The 16051-nt window shown below is 31.4% G+C and overlaps 2 protein-coding genes across 11 annotated transcripts; both read right to left on the bottom strand.

Moving 5' to 3' along the window:
- Positions 1-3198: 3198 nt before the first annotated feature.
- Positions 3199-9724, bottom strand: LOC111279247 (calreticulin-3-like). Of its 2 annotated transcripts, XM_022866221.2 has the most exons (14): positions 9477-9724; positions 9061-9168; positions 7879-8071; positions 7198-7456; positions 6878-6934; positions 6736-6783; positions 6402-6488; positions 6269-6326; positions 5809-5876; positions 4764-4859; positions 4625-4681; positions 4444-4530; positions 3865-3897; positions 3199-3480 (listed from the first exon to the last, which is right to left on the bottom strand). In XM_022866221.2, the coding sequence occupies exons 1-14, from the start codon at positions 9586-9588 to the stop codon at positions 3469-3471; spliced, it is 1275 nt and encodes a 424-aa protein (XP_022721956.2). In that variant the 5' UTR covers positions 9589-9724; the 3' UTR covers positions 3199-3468. The 2 variants fall into 2 exon arrangements, with proteins under 2 accessions (XP_022721956.2, XP_089612222.1); XM_089756096.1 differs by lacking the exon at positions 6878-6934 and having other exon boundaries at positions 9477-9696.
- Positions 9725-10308: 584 nt separating this feature from the next.
- LOC111279427 (protein CORTICAL MICROTUBULE DISORDERING 2-like) lies at positions 10309-15618 on the bottom strand. 9 transcript variants are annotated; one of them, XM_089756091.1, is made up of 7 exons: positions 15506-15614; positions 15368-15421; positions 14553-14685; positions 13660-14453; positions 12846-13154; positions 12416-12507; positions 10309-11462 (listed from the first exon to the last, which is right to left on the bottom strand). In XM_089756091.1, exons 3-7 carry the CDS (start codon positions 14620-14622, stop codon positions 10571-10573), a joined length of 2157 nt encoding a protein of 718 aa, XP_089612217.1. In that variant the 5' UTR covers positions 14623-14685; positions 15368-15421; positions 15506-15614; the 3' UTR covers positions 10309-10570. The 9 variants fall into 9 exon arrangements, with proteins under 9 accessions (XP_089612217.1, XP_089612219.1, XP_089612212.1 ...); XM_089756093.1 differs by having other exon boundaries at positions 13660-14460; positions 15368-15415; XM_089756086.1 differs by having other exon boundaries at positions 13660-14685; positions 15368-15415; positions 15506-15618.
- Between the last annotated feature and the right edge of the window lie 433 nt (positions 15619-16051).

Raw genomic sequence — 16051 nt, 5'->3', positions numbered from 1 at the left:
TTTTAGATAAAGAAAGAGAAAATGATCAACCAATTTTGAAAAAAACTTTTTGTTAGTAAAAATAAAAAAATTCATAATTTAATTCATTTTTTTACATTATTTTTAAAAATGATAATTATTTTTTTATTCACATATTGTGATTTTTTATAAAAATAAAAAATTATTTGTCAAGAAAAAATTAAATAAAATTTTTTGCGTAATGGAGAAAAAAATTATAAATTTATTTTAAAAGATTTTTCGCTTTTTGGTGACAGAAATTTTTTGTTGAATAAAAAAAGAAAGAAAATTAAAATATAAATATTTTTTTTTCCTTTCCTTTTATATTTTCCCTCCTTTTTAATTCTCATCGCTTTGAATTTGATAGAACATAGAATACAAGGAAACGTTTTTCTTTATTTCAATATTTTAATTTTGACCATATACTGGTGATGATACAATTACAGACTCGTGAGGATTTAAAGACGCAAAATCCATTGATGGAATCACACGTGGAAGTAAAGTTGTCCATGTTTGTGTCATGATTGCTGTCACCTTTTGGGGGACATTGTTAGCTACACCCGCCATTGAAATGGGCTCCCCACCGTATTTTATTTTTTAAGCCTTCTTTTTGTAGTAAAAATTTAAATTGCAAGTTTAACGCGTATCATTTTCATAAAAGTTTAGTTTCATCCTTCAACATTTCGATTGTTTCAATTAAGCTCTTTCTCTTTTTTTTGTTTTAAATAATAAAATCAATGATCCCTTACAGTCTCTGACAAACAACTTTATTAAAGTAAATTTTTTTTTTTTGTAAGATTTTTTTAAAATGGTGTCATTATTTTATAAAGTGAAATATTATTGATTTAAGAATAGTGATCACCAAGGTTATCTTCTTTCTTAATGAAGACCTTCTTCAAGTTTCGAATATCTATTTTTAACAAACAAAGTCTGTTTGGGGTCAGATTGCTTACTACTAAGCCAACATCTCATTAGTAAATTAAATTTTTATTTTTCAAAAAAGTAAGATTAAATTGTATAATTTAAAAGAAAAATTGAAATTTAAAGGATATACAATTTAAAGATTTAGATCAAATTAAATAAAACGTTTTTTTATCATAAATCATGTTGAAAATTTAATAATACTTATTTTCATTGTCATGTTCATGCTATATTTAATTTTACACATATGAACGATAACAGTGAATGTATATATTAAATATTGATAGATCCAAGGAAATTTAAACTCATGAACATAGTTATTAGAATTGAATCAGATATTAAACTTTTCAAGATTTGGGTTATTCGTTTAATGGTTCAACCATAAAATTAATAGGTTAATTATCAATTTAATAAAAAATATTTTAAATATTTTAAATATTTTAAAATTTTAAAATTTAAACTTTTAACTAAAGTTATAGTTTAATAATTCAACCATAAAATTATAAATTTTAATGTATATCATAAATTGTAAATTTTAAAATATAAAATTAATAGAACAATTAATTACTAGTAGAAATGAAATTACTTAACATTTTATTAAAATAATATTTTATATTTTAATAATTAGAAATAACATTCATATTTTAATAAATATAATAAGTAATAAGTAATAAATAATTACAAATAAATATTTTTTATATTTATTAAAATATAAATATTATTTATTAATATATAATCATTAATCTTTATGTAATAAAAAAAGAAATATTTATATATAAAATTAATAGAAAGGAAATATTTATATTTATATGAAAATTAGTAAAAAGAAAATTAAAATCATTTTTATATTTTTTATATGAATGTAGATTTTTTTTGTAATTTTACATATATACATTTTTTTAAATTATTTTCTATCATGATGAAATAATTAATTATTTTTATTAACATTTTATTTTTTTATTAATTTTATATATTATTATTTTTATAATTATTTTTAATTATGGTATCAATTAATAAAAATTTTTGGTTAGATCTTTTTTTAAAAATTGTTTTTTTTATAAGTGTATAAATTTTTTTATAATATTATTATCTATATGTCAAAATATGTCAACATATCATTAATATAACAATGCAAAGGTTTTGATAATAAAAAATAGGAATTGGGGGGTTTATTTAGATTAAATAGTAGTATAAAGGTTTAATTAGAATATTTTGAATACTTGAAGGTTTTTTTTTTCATATTTTACTTAATTAGTTGATATTAAACCAATACGATTAAAAAAACTCTTTGATTTACTAATTTATTACATAAATCATTGGTTCATAATGATTTAAATGCAAAATTGATTTAATTATAGAACTAATTCGATTTAATATTGATTAACCGATTCATCCGATCGGACCCAATTTTGATAACCATGCTCGTTAAATTAGTAGTAATAATCAATTATACATGCTTGCACATTTAATTGAAGCTTCTAAAAAATTATTTCTTTTTATTTTAAATATTCTTCTTTATAAAAAACCACAATAAAACTTAAGAAGATAAAAAAAAATTTAAATAAAAATTTAAATTTAAAAATACTAATGTCATATTTTAAAAATAATTATAAAAATCAACTAAATTAAAAATTACATTTAAATTCTTATTTTCAATATAAAAAAAAGTAAATAAATATTTAATAGTCTTTGATATTTAAATTTCACAATCAAACCAAATAGTTTACAACATTCTGGACGAAGTTAAGAAGGTACTAATTGGGATGGCAACAAGGCAACCAAAAGGTGTACTAAATTCTGGATGAAGTTTATGAAAGTACTAATTGGGGTGCAACAAGGCAAATGATTTAGCCAAAATATAAATAAATAAAACATGAACGAATATAATTATACTTATAATTTATTTATTTAATTAATAAATTATGAAATGTCAATTGTGATTATTTGAAAAGCTTAATTAACAAACCAAAACCAAACCTAACATGTTCCTAGACCATTCATCGAACATTTAATACATCTTCACAAATGAATTAAATATGAATAAATTTTACTATATTCATAATTTATTTGTTTAATTGATGAATCTTAAAACATTATTCGTGATTGTATGTTAAACTTAACGAACAAATATAAATAAATAAATATCGAACATGTTTTATTTGTGTACACTCCTAATTAATGCAAATGCAAAGGATAAATTTCATACGTTATTACACGATCATGCTTGGATTCACAACCTCATTTAAAACTACTATTTATAAGTTGAATGCTGATGCAAAGTATAAGAATAACTGCATGCTTCTTCAAGCTCCACAATTTTTCAGCAAAATTAAGCATCCATACATTTGAATTAGTAGTTTCAGCTTAGGGATTCTTATTAGTACAACAATAATGTTTTACAACAACAACAACAACAACAATAAGTGAGACTGGACATGCTTCGGACAAAGATAAAAATGGTACCTCTCTCAAGGTGGCAGCTTGCTTCTATTTTTTCTTTTTCCTTATTTAAGTGAATCTTAAAATTCTTGAAATAGCAGGCAAGAACCCTCATAGTTCATCCTGCAGGTTAAGGAAAGAAGAATCAAGGGTAGGTTAGAAGTTTGGTTGGAATGCTTTCGAGTTAGATCAAAAATTTTTTTGGTGCTACTTCATGCCCGAGAAGAATCCATTGAACAATAATAGGCAAAACTACGAATCCATCGCAAGATCCAAGTGGGGCCAAAGTTATACCAGCTAGTTCATGCAAAAGCTATGATTGTGCAATCTTAAATGCAAGGATACAACATATTTCTGAATATTTGCGATAATCTATACAAGGGGAAGGGAAGCCAATATTGCAACCTAACTAATGTTGGTTTGATTTATTTAGAGAAAAGCTCAAATGAATAAATGATTTCATAAATGGAAATTATTGAAAGGAAACAAAAATGTAAATGCACTTACATGGTAATCATCCAGATAATCGCGGTGATCATGCTGCAAAAAAAAAAAAAAAGCCATTAAACTTGCAGCTAGGACAAGATGGAACAAAAACTAAATAATTTTTTTGTTTGTACAAAGAAACCTAAATTGTAATAATCTAAATCACAGTCCAACAGTTTTGCACTTAAAGAGACCTCTCTTTCTAACACGGTGCAACAATGACAACCTCACTCTTCAAACTAACCCGTGATTGCATCTGTCGCCATTATCTTTCTAAGCAACCTAGATTAGAAATGCTTTCTTCCAATTCATTGGGATATAAACATTCAATCAGAACCCATTAAACAGAAGCAAAGCAGTTACAAGCTGTCAAGAACTTTTTGCAACTTAAGATATGCAGCCCAGGGCACAGCTACTGGTAAAAAAAGCAACTAAAATTACCATAGTCTTGGCTTATTTATGATTAAAACTCTCACTTCCCAAAAAACATCTTGAACAATAAACAAGCAATGTATCATTGGTTTTTTGTTGATTAAATAAATTCGCAAAGAAAAAAAATAGTTTTAGAGAAAAATAAACAAAGAAGACCAAAAAAGATACCCTTCTTCGGTACTTCATCCTGTCTCCATATCGGTGGTCCCTCTCTTTTCTCCTCCTTTCACCCTCCTTTCTAGCCCTTTTAGCTTCCTGCATAAATAGAGCCATTCAAAGACTTTAACAAATATTCAGAAAGAATACAGCTAAAATCAGATTCAAAGCCCCAAGCTATTGGGCTAACAACCTCCTCTTCCCGAGCTCTTCTTTCTTTCTCTGCTTCTTCAAAGGCCTCCTTTTCAGCCTGAAATTTTTCATGCAAATCACTTAGCTAGTTAGACACTTCAATTAAAAATAAGTATAGCGTCTGAAAGGTAACAACTCACCCCCCTATTCTTGGCCAACATATCTTCTACAACTTGTCTTGCATAGAGTGGGTCATCACCAATCAATATGTTGTCAAAAACTGAACCAGCCTTTACCTGCAATATGAAATCCAATCCATGTGGTTAAGCAATTAGCAGATCTCCTGTTCCCCCCAAAAGATATGTTCTAGTAGGTTTCGAAGTCAAGCTAACATCTGTCAGAGCATTAGGTCTTCTTTGTAGGTTTCCAACCAACAGGCAAAAATACTATTTCCCCATTCCCCGCAGAGAACTCTTTATTTTTTATCCAGCATAATGTCTTAAAATATTAAATATTTCATTGCATGATATGCTCAATTAGTTAAGCATTATAGTACCAAGTTTCAAAAATATAGGAACAAATTTAAAATGAATGTGAATAAAACTGAGATTGATGCTGCAAAAGCATAATTTAACTAAAAAACATTAATCTGTAGAAATGTACAAGTGACACTGACCAAGAGGAAATAGAGACAATAGGGCCTAAAATGGTATGCTTGTGCATAGGGATGTGGCATTGTTAATATTGAAAACCACTCAAGGAGGGTGGTGGAAGTTGATGACAAGCTTAGACTAAAAACACAAGCCAAAATAGTAGAAAAGGTTCACTGTCTTTTATGGTACATTTGGATACCAGCACAACACTGGCTAAAACAAACTAGCTCCTTGGAAAAGTGACGCAATATGCATCTGCCAGTAAAACTGATTAAAGCAAGCAAAAAAATTGCTGTCTGATAATCTTACAAAGAGCATGAGCATGCATTGGGTGGAATCAGTGGAAATAATCCACACATCCAACCCGACTTAGTTCAGAACAAGAACTTAATATGTTGACTGTTGAGTGTAACAATAGATATATTATTGACCTCATTAACATGTCACTCAATAAACTCTTTCGACAAAAGAAATACTATTGCTGGTAGTCAGTTTTTGGAACAACAGTATTATTTCTTTTGTCCCTGAAAAGAAAAGTTCTATCTTCAACCACTAGAAGAATATGAAGAAAAGTTTGATGCTTACAGCTTACCTGCCAGACTTCAATACCCACATATTTTATTGGTTTCAGCACATAAAGATCTGGATCATCTTCAAACTCTAAAGAAGAACAGAAAATGGAAGCAAAAAATGAATAATGAAATTAGACAGTATAAGTTCACATTGGACTGAAGACAGGAATCAATAAAATATGCATGAATACATCAAAACTCATCTGAAAAGCATATCAGAAATGTCTGCACTGAAACTTGGAGGTCTTTTTTCCCTCCCTCCCAGTCTCTCTTTAGACAAAAATTCAAAGAAAAAATTTATTTTCCAATCTTTGATAGGCCAATGTTTAGATAAGCAAAGAGTAGTTTGGACTGCGGTTCAATGACTACTTATAGACTATATTCAAGCATTTCCGACAAGTTAAAGTCCCCTGCTCATGCTCTAATTTCAAATGTGTAATTCCACCATCAAGCTACTGACATTTAGCGGAAAAGACATACCTGGGTTATCAATCCATGGAGTCTTCCACTTTCCCTTGTAGTTGGGATTCTTGATTTTCTGCAGAAGGGATGCAAAAGTTAGAACTGCAGCAGAGATTTAGCATTCAATGTAATATTAGTAGCTTGAAAGCACCTTACGCTTCCACGGTCCTTTGTATGCTGGATTTGGGATCTTAGGTGGCTTCCAAATACCATCCTCTTCGTCGTCCCAGTCATCAGGCTATATGAACAAAGTCAAAGCATGTAAAGAAAGGAACTTCTTATCATTGAAAGCATATCAAGTAGCAAATTAAAGCTCAATTACCATCCTTCAAGGGGAAAAAGAAAGGCTAAACACATGATTAATTGAGAGGCATCATGTTTAAACAAAAGAAAAGGAATATGTAATGGGTCCAAATTATATCATCTTGAAACTGTTTTGGGCATCTGAAAGTGAGACCTTTGGACGTTAAATAATGAGTACAAACCTCTTTTGCCTTTGGATCTGGAATCTCAGCAGGAATTGAATCATATCCCTGCATTCAACCATATAATAGAAGTGTTTAGTTCATAGTAATCATAAAATCGTTTCAGACATCACATTTCGAAAAGATAAGCAGCACATGCTACCTCAGGTTTAACATCATTAGGATCGTCAATGTATTCTCTATCATCCCAGTCTACAGGCTGGAAAAAGAATGAAAGTGAGTGCATTTTTTGGTGGCAACAGGTAATTAGGCTATAAAACACCAGCAAATTAAAAATAAAAACGGGAAATTCTGATTCTTTCATGATAATAACTTGTACAAATCAATGCTTCTTCAAGGTCTTTTGCATGAAAAAGTTCTTAAAATTAAATTTAAAAAATACAGGTAGAGTATTGATGCATCATATCAGATATCATGTTCCTGTCTGTCCGTGAATACCCATGTTGACTCTTGGGGTCCTACCTTTTTGGCTTTAAAATCCTTGATTTTCCGTGGAGGAAGGATATCCCAATCAGTATACATGCTTCCAGATTCTCTCTCTCTATTATCAACTAGGATGCTATAAGAGGCATCAGGCCTTAGAATAAATGTATAAAAGTGAGTGAGCTTGTCTGTTTCACATTCTAAATCCTTTTTAATAGGATAATTCTGTCCCTGGTAGGATAGTATAAGATGGAGCTTTTTGGTTTGCGAGCCACAAATATCTGGTCCAAACATCAAACTGCACCAAGGCAAAAGACCAATCAGCTAATGTTTAAGGTAATATGAGACAAGCCTTGAAAGCCATCAATAACAACTCAACAAAGGCAAATGTCTCCAACAGGACAGGTAAAAGATGCAATCTAAAACCACAAAATGATGTGATACCAAAATATACAGAAAAAAGCAATAAAAATGACTGACATAAAACATAAGATATTTTTATATCATCATTCTTCACTAAGTCAACTTCTACGTTGCTTTATATCCTCCACCTATCTTTGAAAAACCAAAATACAGGTAAACAGTCTGCATATCTGTTGTAGATAACTAATTATCTGAGTCATCTTAGTCTAGTCTAGATTTGCATGGTGATTATCTAAGATGTAGTAATATGAATTTGTCACTGGAGAGAAATTTATACGATTAAACAAATTGCCAGACCTGTAAGGAGTGTCGCCACCAAATTTCTTCTGGTTTACATAACCAGAGAGAAGCTTAATGTAACCACCACCACATTCAATGTCTTGTTCAAACTTAATAGAATACTGAACCACTAGAGTTCTGTTCTTGTTGCTGAACTCTGGTATCTTAGCAGAGATAGTATAATGTTTGGCATCATTATATGTCTGAATACCTGCACGATTTCCAAGCATAAAACTCAGCTACAATCAGGAATGCTTTTCCACATACAATAGACACACAGAGACTCTAATCAGGTTAGTCTTTTGAATAACCAGGAAAAAGACTGACAAAGTTTATGCCAGTGTATTAATGGATATTCTCAGCTAATTTTCATATAGGCCTGGTGGCTCCTGTAGAGTAACTGTGTTCCATTTAGCATTAGATTTTTAGACATTCTTATTTTACACCTAATTAGTCAAACACAAATCCATCTGAACAAATGACAATTGCTAGTAATGTCTACCGAAAACCATACATTTATAATTAAAAAAAAAAAAAACCTGATAGAAAACAGTCAATTCGGAACAATTCAACTTTGGGTGGTAAATTTGGGATGCCTAGCTGAAAATTCATACATTGTCCAATAGAATTGCATAACCAGATGTTACCATCATCAAAGTTCATCCAAGTTCACAAATTTCACAACTTTCATCATTCATGATTTCTGCACATCAAGTTTTTTCGTGGCCAACAGTTTAGAAGTAAAATTACAGACAATAAATAGCTCACTGGGAACAAAAAAAGGAACTAATAACTGTTGTGTCATCACCTTAACAAAATAGTTACAGTTTCTATCCAATTACATGAGAATTTGCAGATATAAATGATTGAAGACATAATTCACAGTAAGCTATGGCTTTTTTTGGGCACGGTTATGAGATTCACTACCAACTTAACACCCTTTCACAATTCAAAGCTTCACTTCTAAGCCTTGAACATCCCATCAATTCTACTCAAACAGTCTTAAATGGCGAAGAGTAACACCAAAAGCTAAAACACACGAGAAACAAGCAAATGTATGATTCTATAAAGGTGCATCTTTTATCTTAAATTACTACGCTTCACCATTAATTCATCATATATATATATATTATTTTTGAGCATTTAAACATCTAAAATCTTAGTAAATATGTATAAAAATGCATAATAAGAAAACAATACCTTTATCATCAGGATCACCGGACCATTTGCCGGCCGTGTGTTTAAAGGCACCGGCTTTTCCCTCACTTCTCTTCCAATCTGATAACACCCATCTGCTCTTCCACCCATCTGTTTCCAAATTTCAAAAAAAAAAGAAGAAAACATTCATAAGCAATCACATTTTACTTCAAATAACTCAATTCAAATAATTGAAAAACACAACATTCATTCATTGATAACAACTAGTACTATAAATCACAGTCAAAGTGTTTGACCAAAACTTCCAGAACCTTCTTTTTTATCACTACCATCTAGAAGCTTCTTTCTATCACCAAAAGAACAAAAGAAAGAAGTTATAGAAGATAAAACAGAAGAAAAAATGTTGAATGATATTTTTATTTAAATATTACTAAACATTTATTATTTTTATTTTTTACCTTCGAAGCGTTCTTCGAAGAAAATTTCAGAGAAAGCGAAATCAAAGAGGAGAGAGTGAAGAAAAAGGAAAACGAAAAGGAGAAGCGACTGTTTGGCGGTCAGTTCTCCCATTTCCAGTAAGGATTTTAACTCGTTAAAATGGCTTTCTTTTTTAGGAGTTTTGATCTCAAAGAAAGATAACAAAGTTCCAGTGAGCGACTCCGACCCTCCATTCACTTCTTCTTTATGATATTTCTTTTACTAATTCAAAAAAAAAAAAAAAACTATTTTTTTATTTTAATGCAGACAAATGATATATCATTTAAGCCCTCAATTATACTTATATTTACAGAAATATCCCAACGGTTATCATGTTTTCCTAGTTATCCCTCCCTCCCTCCCTTTTTTTTTTTCTTTTAATTTTTGGTACATGTTGATATCTATTAGAAACTCTCAATTGAATTTAATAGTATTTCTTTCTTAACAAAATAATGGAACTTATGAGTTTTAAAAATTTGTTAAAATTTTTAAATAAATTAACTTATTTTTTATTCTTTTAATTTTTAATTCAAACCTAATTTTTTGAAAAAAAATGCATAAAAAACTTGAACAATATGTTTGGATGGGTTATTTAATCTTAATTTGTAGAAAGAAAAAAATTGAGAAGTTACATAAATTTCCTAACTTAATAGAAATTTTTATAACGTTTTATATTTATAATAGCAAATTACAAAAATTATTATCATTTTCCTAAAATTCTATCCACAATTTTTTTTTATAAAAGAGATTGCAATTTTGAAATAGAAAGAAAAGTTGAATTCAAACGTGTTAAAATACCACCGAATTCTTGAATTGGATATTAAAGTTGGATTCTTTAAGTGAATTTTGAAAGATACATATTCAAGTTGGATAGAGGAAAATCTCACCTCCCAACTCTTCATGACAGTTTTCTTTTGTATAATTTCTGGCAACAAATACCAATGTGATCTTTTTTTTTTTTTTGTTTGTTTCCAAGGAAAAAAAAAAAAACAAAATAACTGCACTTTGTATCTATACCTCAAAACCCATGTAGGATTTATATACATAATGCTAAAATTGTAAGCTCCTCGCCTAACTACTGTGCATCAACGCACTGCATGTATGCATTTCTTGTTTCAGGTGTTTGGTTGGGTGGTGACGACTGTGACCCACCACCTAGAGCAGCAGCAGCAGATTCAACATGTGTAAGAAGATACTCGTATATTTTCTTCCTTAGATGATCAACTGTCTCTGATGAAACTTGGGGCGTCTCTCTTTCATCTTTGCTCGAACTAATTTCATCTAACCAGTCATTGACACTCTTGAGCTCTGTCAATATCCCAGCTATTTGACCATTGTCTGATAAAGCCGATGTGTCCGCATCAGCATCCAAGAATTTCTCCACGAATCCTAAGAACCAATCCTGGGATTCAATTCGCAGCATTTCAGCCAAGTCAACAGCCTCATTAAGGCCATTTCCGCTTGTCCATTCTGGTGGTGGTTGGACCTGTGCCTTCGGACTGAGGCCTGAACCTTTGCCTGCTTTCCGAAGAACACCCTGTGCTACAAGCTTAGAGCCAACTACTGAACGGGTTTTCCCTTGGGCTTTTGCAGAAGCATTCTTAGCAGAATTTTCTATGGTTAATATGTTTTGCTTGGCAGGGATAGTCTTCTGGCTTTGTGCAGAAGCTGAAGCATGACTCAGCATTGAATTATGTTCTTCGATAAATACAGAGAAGGATGATAGATTAGTAGCCAACGCAGCTTGCACCCATGAGGCTGCATGTTTCCGTCTATCCGATGTGAGCTTTACTGCCTCTCCTGATGGGTTTCCTTTGGATTCTGGAGATGAACTGATATGAATAGTTTTTGATAAAGAATCTGCAGTCATGCGAGCATTATTCAAGCTAGCATGGAGGGTCAAGAACTGATCAACCGCAGGCTGAGGGTTGTCTTTGTTAGCAGCCGTAGTCAGATCAGAATATAAGCTACAAGAAAAAATAGTATACCAAATATGTCATATAAGAAAGCAAAGAACAATCAGTTATAGATGTACTACAATAGATCAGGAAACATCATGAAATATATCATTAACTACGACCAAAAAATCTACAACGGTTCAACTTTCTAGCACACATTACTTTTATCCCACAATTCTACTTACAGTTTCATCAAAGCTGTCACACATCTCTCTCCCCACCCCAAATTTGTTTTTTATTTTTAACAGATATCTAGAAGTAACAATTCCCCAGCATCCACCAGTGTCTTTTATTAAGCTGCAATATGCTTTCATTTTCATCAGTTATACTTGCGGCTTCATTAAATTTATTTGGATAATATTATTCTACCAAGTCAGCATCGGTTTATCTACATAGCTTACAGTGACAAATACACTGGCAACAACAGAATCTGGCTCACGACTAGATCTACAGCTATGCAACAAAATATCTCCAACAGGCTCCACAATGCTAAGAGGTGCACTAATCCGTTTGAAGGATCTAAAGCCATCCCCTCAAGTTCAGCCATCCATAACCCCTTGGAATCAGTTTTAGGACTTCAATTTATAAACTATTATATCACTTAATAGTTGATAGGATCAAGCAATGTATAGCTTGAAAATTTTCTGGTGAACTCTCTGTAAATTTTCTTTTGTGGTAATTCTAACTTGATGGACAATATTGTAGTTAACACATTCTACAGGCTTCAATAACAAACATAAGTTAACACACGGAGATTGTTCAGAGTTAGACCTGTAATTTTTAAGATTCTACAAATTGCATACAACATTAAAAAGTTTGACCAAGGTATTATGGAGAATCAAAGTCCAGACATCTGAAATATTTAATCTTTCCTAGTTTTGAAATTAAGAGAGACTTAGCTTTTACTGTCAATTCATATCATTTTCCTTGCTAACATTTCTTTTATTTTTAAATAGTCATACCTTAAACAATGAAGTAAACTCTCTGAAGCAGCAGCCTCTTGTAGAGCTTCTATTGCTGCTGTTTGTGCTGCATCCCTATGTTTTATGACCTCCTGTAACAACAAATACAAATTTGACATGAGAATCACTTAAACAACTGTGAATTCAGAATGCCAGAGTGTGAAATAAACAGTCAATACAAGCACTATAAACTATTAATGACAAGCTATGACCCTTATGTATTGATTAATGGATCTCGTAAGCATGCAAAATGTTGATTGTTAACCACATAGCCTAGAGACAGTTTAAAAAAAAAAATCAAATTATCATGTAAAGATCCTTCATAAGCATCAGTTCAAGATAAAATTCTGAAAGGCAATGCCGAAGGGAAAGAGACATTCAGATAAAAACAAAGAATGTTTTCAAGATGCAAAGAGTCATAGGTTCATACCTTGCCAAGCTTTGAAAGAGAAGAGGGTAGCAAATCCCATGAAACACTTCCATCTGTCAATCTTTTACCATTTATTGGAAACTTAACCAACTTCCCCAGGGTACCATTATTAGTTAGTTCTCCAGAATTCTTCCCAACATAAGTTCTTGGCTTATTCGGTGTCTCTTGATCATCCAACATTCCAATTGATAAGACTTTCTTAGTTGACAACAGAGATTTACTCTCCTTTTTTAAGGACCTGGTAGATGTCTGGAGCTTATTCTCCTCCCTGGACAGCAACTTTTTGCTTGATGTGCTCTTTCTAGGAGCCTGGCATCATATTTTAATTATAAAGAAGAAAGGGAAAAATGGCTTTAAAACAAAAAAAAGAAAGAAAGAAAACTATGAAAACTATGAGATAAAGCAGAAATCATATTCAATACTTAAACTCTTTTAATCAAATTCCCAAAAATAGATTGAATGAATCTGCTTTGCTTAAACTTTTCCACTTGTCCAATGTACATGTCAAACACATATCAAGCCCTTCAATAAATCTAGCTCCAAATAACAGGAAAAACTAACAACAAATCAAACAGAACCATGTCACACATGTATGCCACATCCTAAACTGAAACCAGAGTTCAACATCAACATAAATTATATCCTTCAAGAAATACCGGTCCAAAATTTGAACAAGTCATATAAAACAGTAAAAACTGATGTAAGACAAAGGAACCAAATATTTTTTATTATCTCGTATTCTAAACTTCCTTATGCTTTACTCAGTTAGAAGCAACAGATTAGCCAAATTAAAAGTCAAGAACAAGAAACTTACAGAAATGCTCCGAGATTCTTGCATGGTGTCATGCTTGGTAGCCCTAAGTTTTGAATGGTCCCTACCCTTCGATTCCATATTCCTTTCCCATCTCTTTCTTAAAGCCTTAGCTCCTAATTCAATCCCTTGAACCAAAGTTTTGATCACAGGTGCTTTTTTCTCAGTTGGACTCACCCCATGAAAATGACTTCCCTTCTCCACAGATCCCACCTTGGGACTTCCCTTCCTCAGCCTCTTTATTTCTGCCTGCTGCTTAATCCCAGTGGCAAACTTCTCAAATGAAGTTGGCAATGAGTAACAACTTGCGGGGGAAAAAGGTATTGACTGCAAACTTTGTGCCTTCAATTTCCCCAAAGATGCCTTCTTAATATCCAAACTCAATGCTGGTTTGGTCAATTGAGACTTTGATCTAATCAAAGAAGCCATTTTCTTACCCAATTGATTTTCCTTTGCACCAACATTTGATCTGCTCCCAACAGATTTCTCTTTTTCTCCACTATGACCACCACCTAACACTGCTTTTGATGGTGACTTAACTTTCTCTCCAGATTTTGAACCCAAGGCACTTTTACTACCATTATTAAGGAACCCGTGGGAACGAGTTACAACAATATCCTCAGGGCTCCCTACACAAGGGTGCCGCCCAGGTATTGGCCTAACCCCACGAAGAATGGGGACCGGAGAAACAGATTCTAACCGGTCAACATGAATAAACTGACCTAATTGGATCTTGTCACTAAGAATTAAATCATCATGTTCATCAGGCAATGATACATATGTAGCATGAGATGAATCTGAAACCTTCAGGTAAAAGCCTTTGTTAGAGAATAGCTCACCTCCTGCTAGTGCAGGAACTATACTCACTACTTGCAATAGAGATGACCGGTGCTCACCAGCAACCTTCACGTCTGTGTTCATATGTTGTAAAAGCTTCAGAAGGACCCCTGGAACAAGATTTGCCATTTTGGGTGCCTCCAATTACATTATTCTTAGAACAAAAACCCCAGATAAACGAACTCAAAGATTCTGTATGAGAAAATAACAGAGACGTTGAATGAAAGAAACTGAAAAATAAAAAATTTTGGTCAATACCCAGATTAAGAAAAACAGTAGTTTTCCCAAAAAAAAAAAAAAAAAAAACCAAACTTGAAACAAGGAATAAAAATCAAAGATAAGAAATTTGACAACAGATATAAATGGAAGAATGGTATTTGTTACCATAAAAAGACTTAACGAGAAATAAATTGTACAAGATTCAGATCACTGTGGTTGCTTTGCTGCAGCTTTTTTGGGCTCTTTAGTATTAGTTTAACAAATAAAGAGAAGGAAAACAACAGGTTAGGTAACAACCCAGAAGAGATTTATTAACAAAAAACACATTAATCATAGACCCCTTAATTTTAATTAAATGAGATGTATCCAAAATTAGTAGTAACAACGAAAATGGTAGTACAACTTGGAAAGAACAAAAGAGAAAAAAATTACTATAAAAACGCACTAACCCAGATAAGAAAAGGACGAAACTAATAAATAATGAAGTGCCCTTGGCAGTTTATAGAGAAAACCCCCTCCAATATCATCAGACAAACCATTGGCTTTCCAAAACCCAGAATGGAAATGGAAATGAAATGCAAAATTGAAAAACTATGGGTTGGTTTTAAGTCACATGATACAACTCAACCCGCCAGCTAGAGTTTAGAAAGGTTACCTTTTAAGGAAGAAGATAGGAGAAAATACAAAGCTTGAGAATGGGTTGCTGAAACTTTGCAGGAAACAGAAAAAAGGTTAAAAAAAAAAGAGAAAGAAATGAGAGAGAGATAGAAATATGGGTTAGAGTCTGACACACCTGCACAGGCATACCATGAATGCAAAACTTGGAACACATGCACAAAGATTTTTTTTTTTTTTCTGTTTTGAGCTAGATGACGCAAAGTAGGTTGCAAGAATTCCTAACTGAATAGGAATCATGGCAGACAGAGTATGTTATTTATAAATTCATTTAAAGTTTTTTAATTAGCAGTATTTCAGTTTTTAAATAAGGTGAATTTTTCTTTTATGAATGGAATGAGTTCAATTAAAACTAAGTTGTTTATGTCAATAGCAAAAAAAATATTAAAATTTATATGATTATTATATTTATAAAAAAATTATTTTATTCATGCTCCTAAAATTTAAAACCAACTATTAAAAATGAGACATGATGATTTTTTTATTTTATTTGTGAAATTTTAAAAATTAATTAGAATTTATTATATCATATTTTATTTTATTAAAAAATTTTAAGTATTTATTTCTCTTAAATATTTTTTACAAAAAATATATATATTTAGATTTTTTTTTTGTGTGCGAGAACTAAATAGGAATCTTGGCAGAGAGACTAAGTTATCCATAA

This window comes from Durio zibethinus, chromosome 27 (genome assembly GCF_047325235.1).
Source record: "Durio zibethinus cultivar Kanyao isolate XHJ-2024 chromosome 27, ASM4732523v1, whole genome shotgun sequence".
In the NCBI taxonomy this organism is placed as follows: Eukaryota; Viridiplantae; Streptophyta; class Magnoliopsida; order Malvales; family Malvaceae; genus Durio; species Durio zibethinus.
The sequence above is the reverse complement of the archived record's forward strand: the minus strand, read 5'-3'. Positions and strand labels throughout refer to the sequence as shown.

Bases quoted from the DNA above. Each gene is read 5' to 3' on its own strand.
- LOC111279247 (XM_022866221.2), bottom strand. From the start codon at position 9,588: ATGGGAGAACTGACCGCCAAACAGTCGCTTCTCCTTTTCGTTTTCCTT. The intron at 8,072-9,060 runs GTATTGTTTTCT...GAAATCGTGCAG, and splicing joins CGGTGATCCTGATGATAAAG to GTATTCAGACATATAATGAT. The intron at 6,327-6,401 runs GTGCTTTCAAGC...TCCCTTCTGCAG, and splicing joins AAGGACCGTGGAAGCGTAAG to AAAATCAAGAATCCCAACTA.
- LOC111279427 (XM_089756086.1), bottom strand. From the start codon at position 14,622: ATGGCAAATCTTGTTCCAGGGGTCCTTCTGAAGCTTTTACAACATATG. The intron at 12,508-12,845 runs GTATGAACCTAT...TTGTTGTTACAG, and splicing joins CTCTTTCAAAGCTTGGCAAG to GAGGTCATAAAACATAGGGA. The intron at 11,463-12,415 runs GTATGACTATTT...TTTTTCTTGTAG, and splicing joins AGTTTACTTCATTGTTTAAG to CTTATATTCTGATCTGACTA.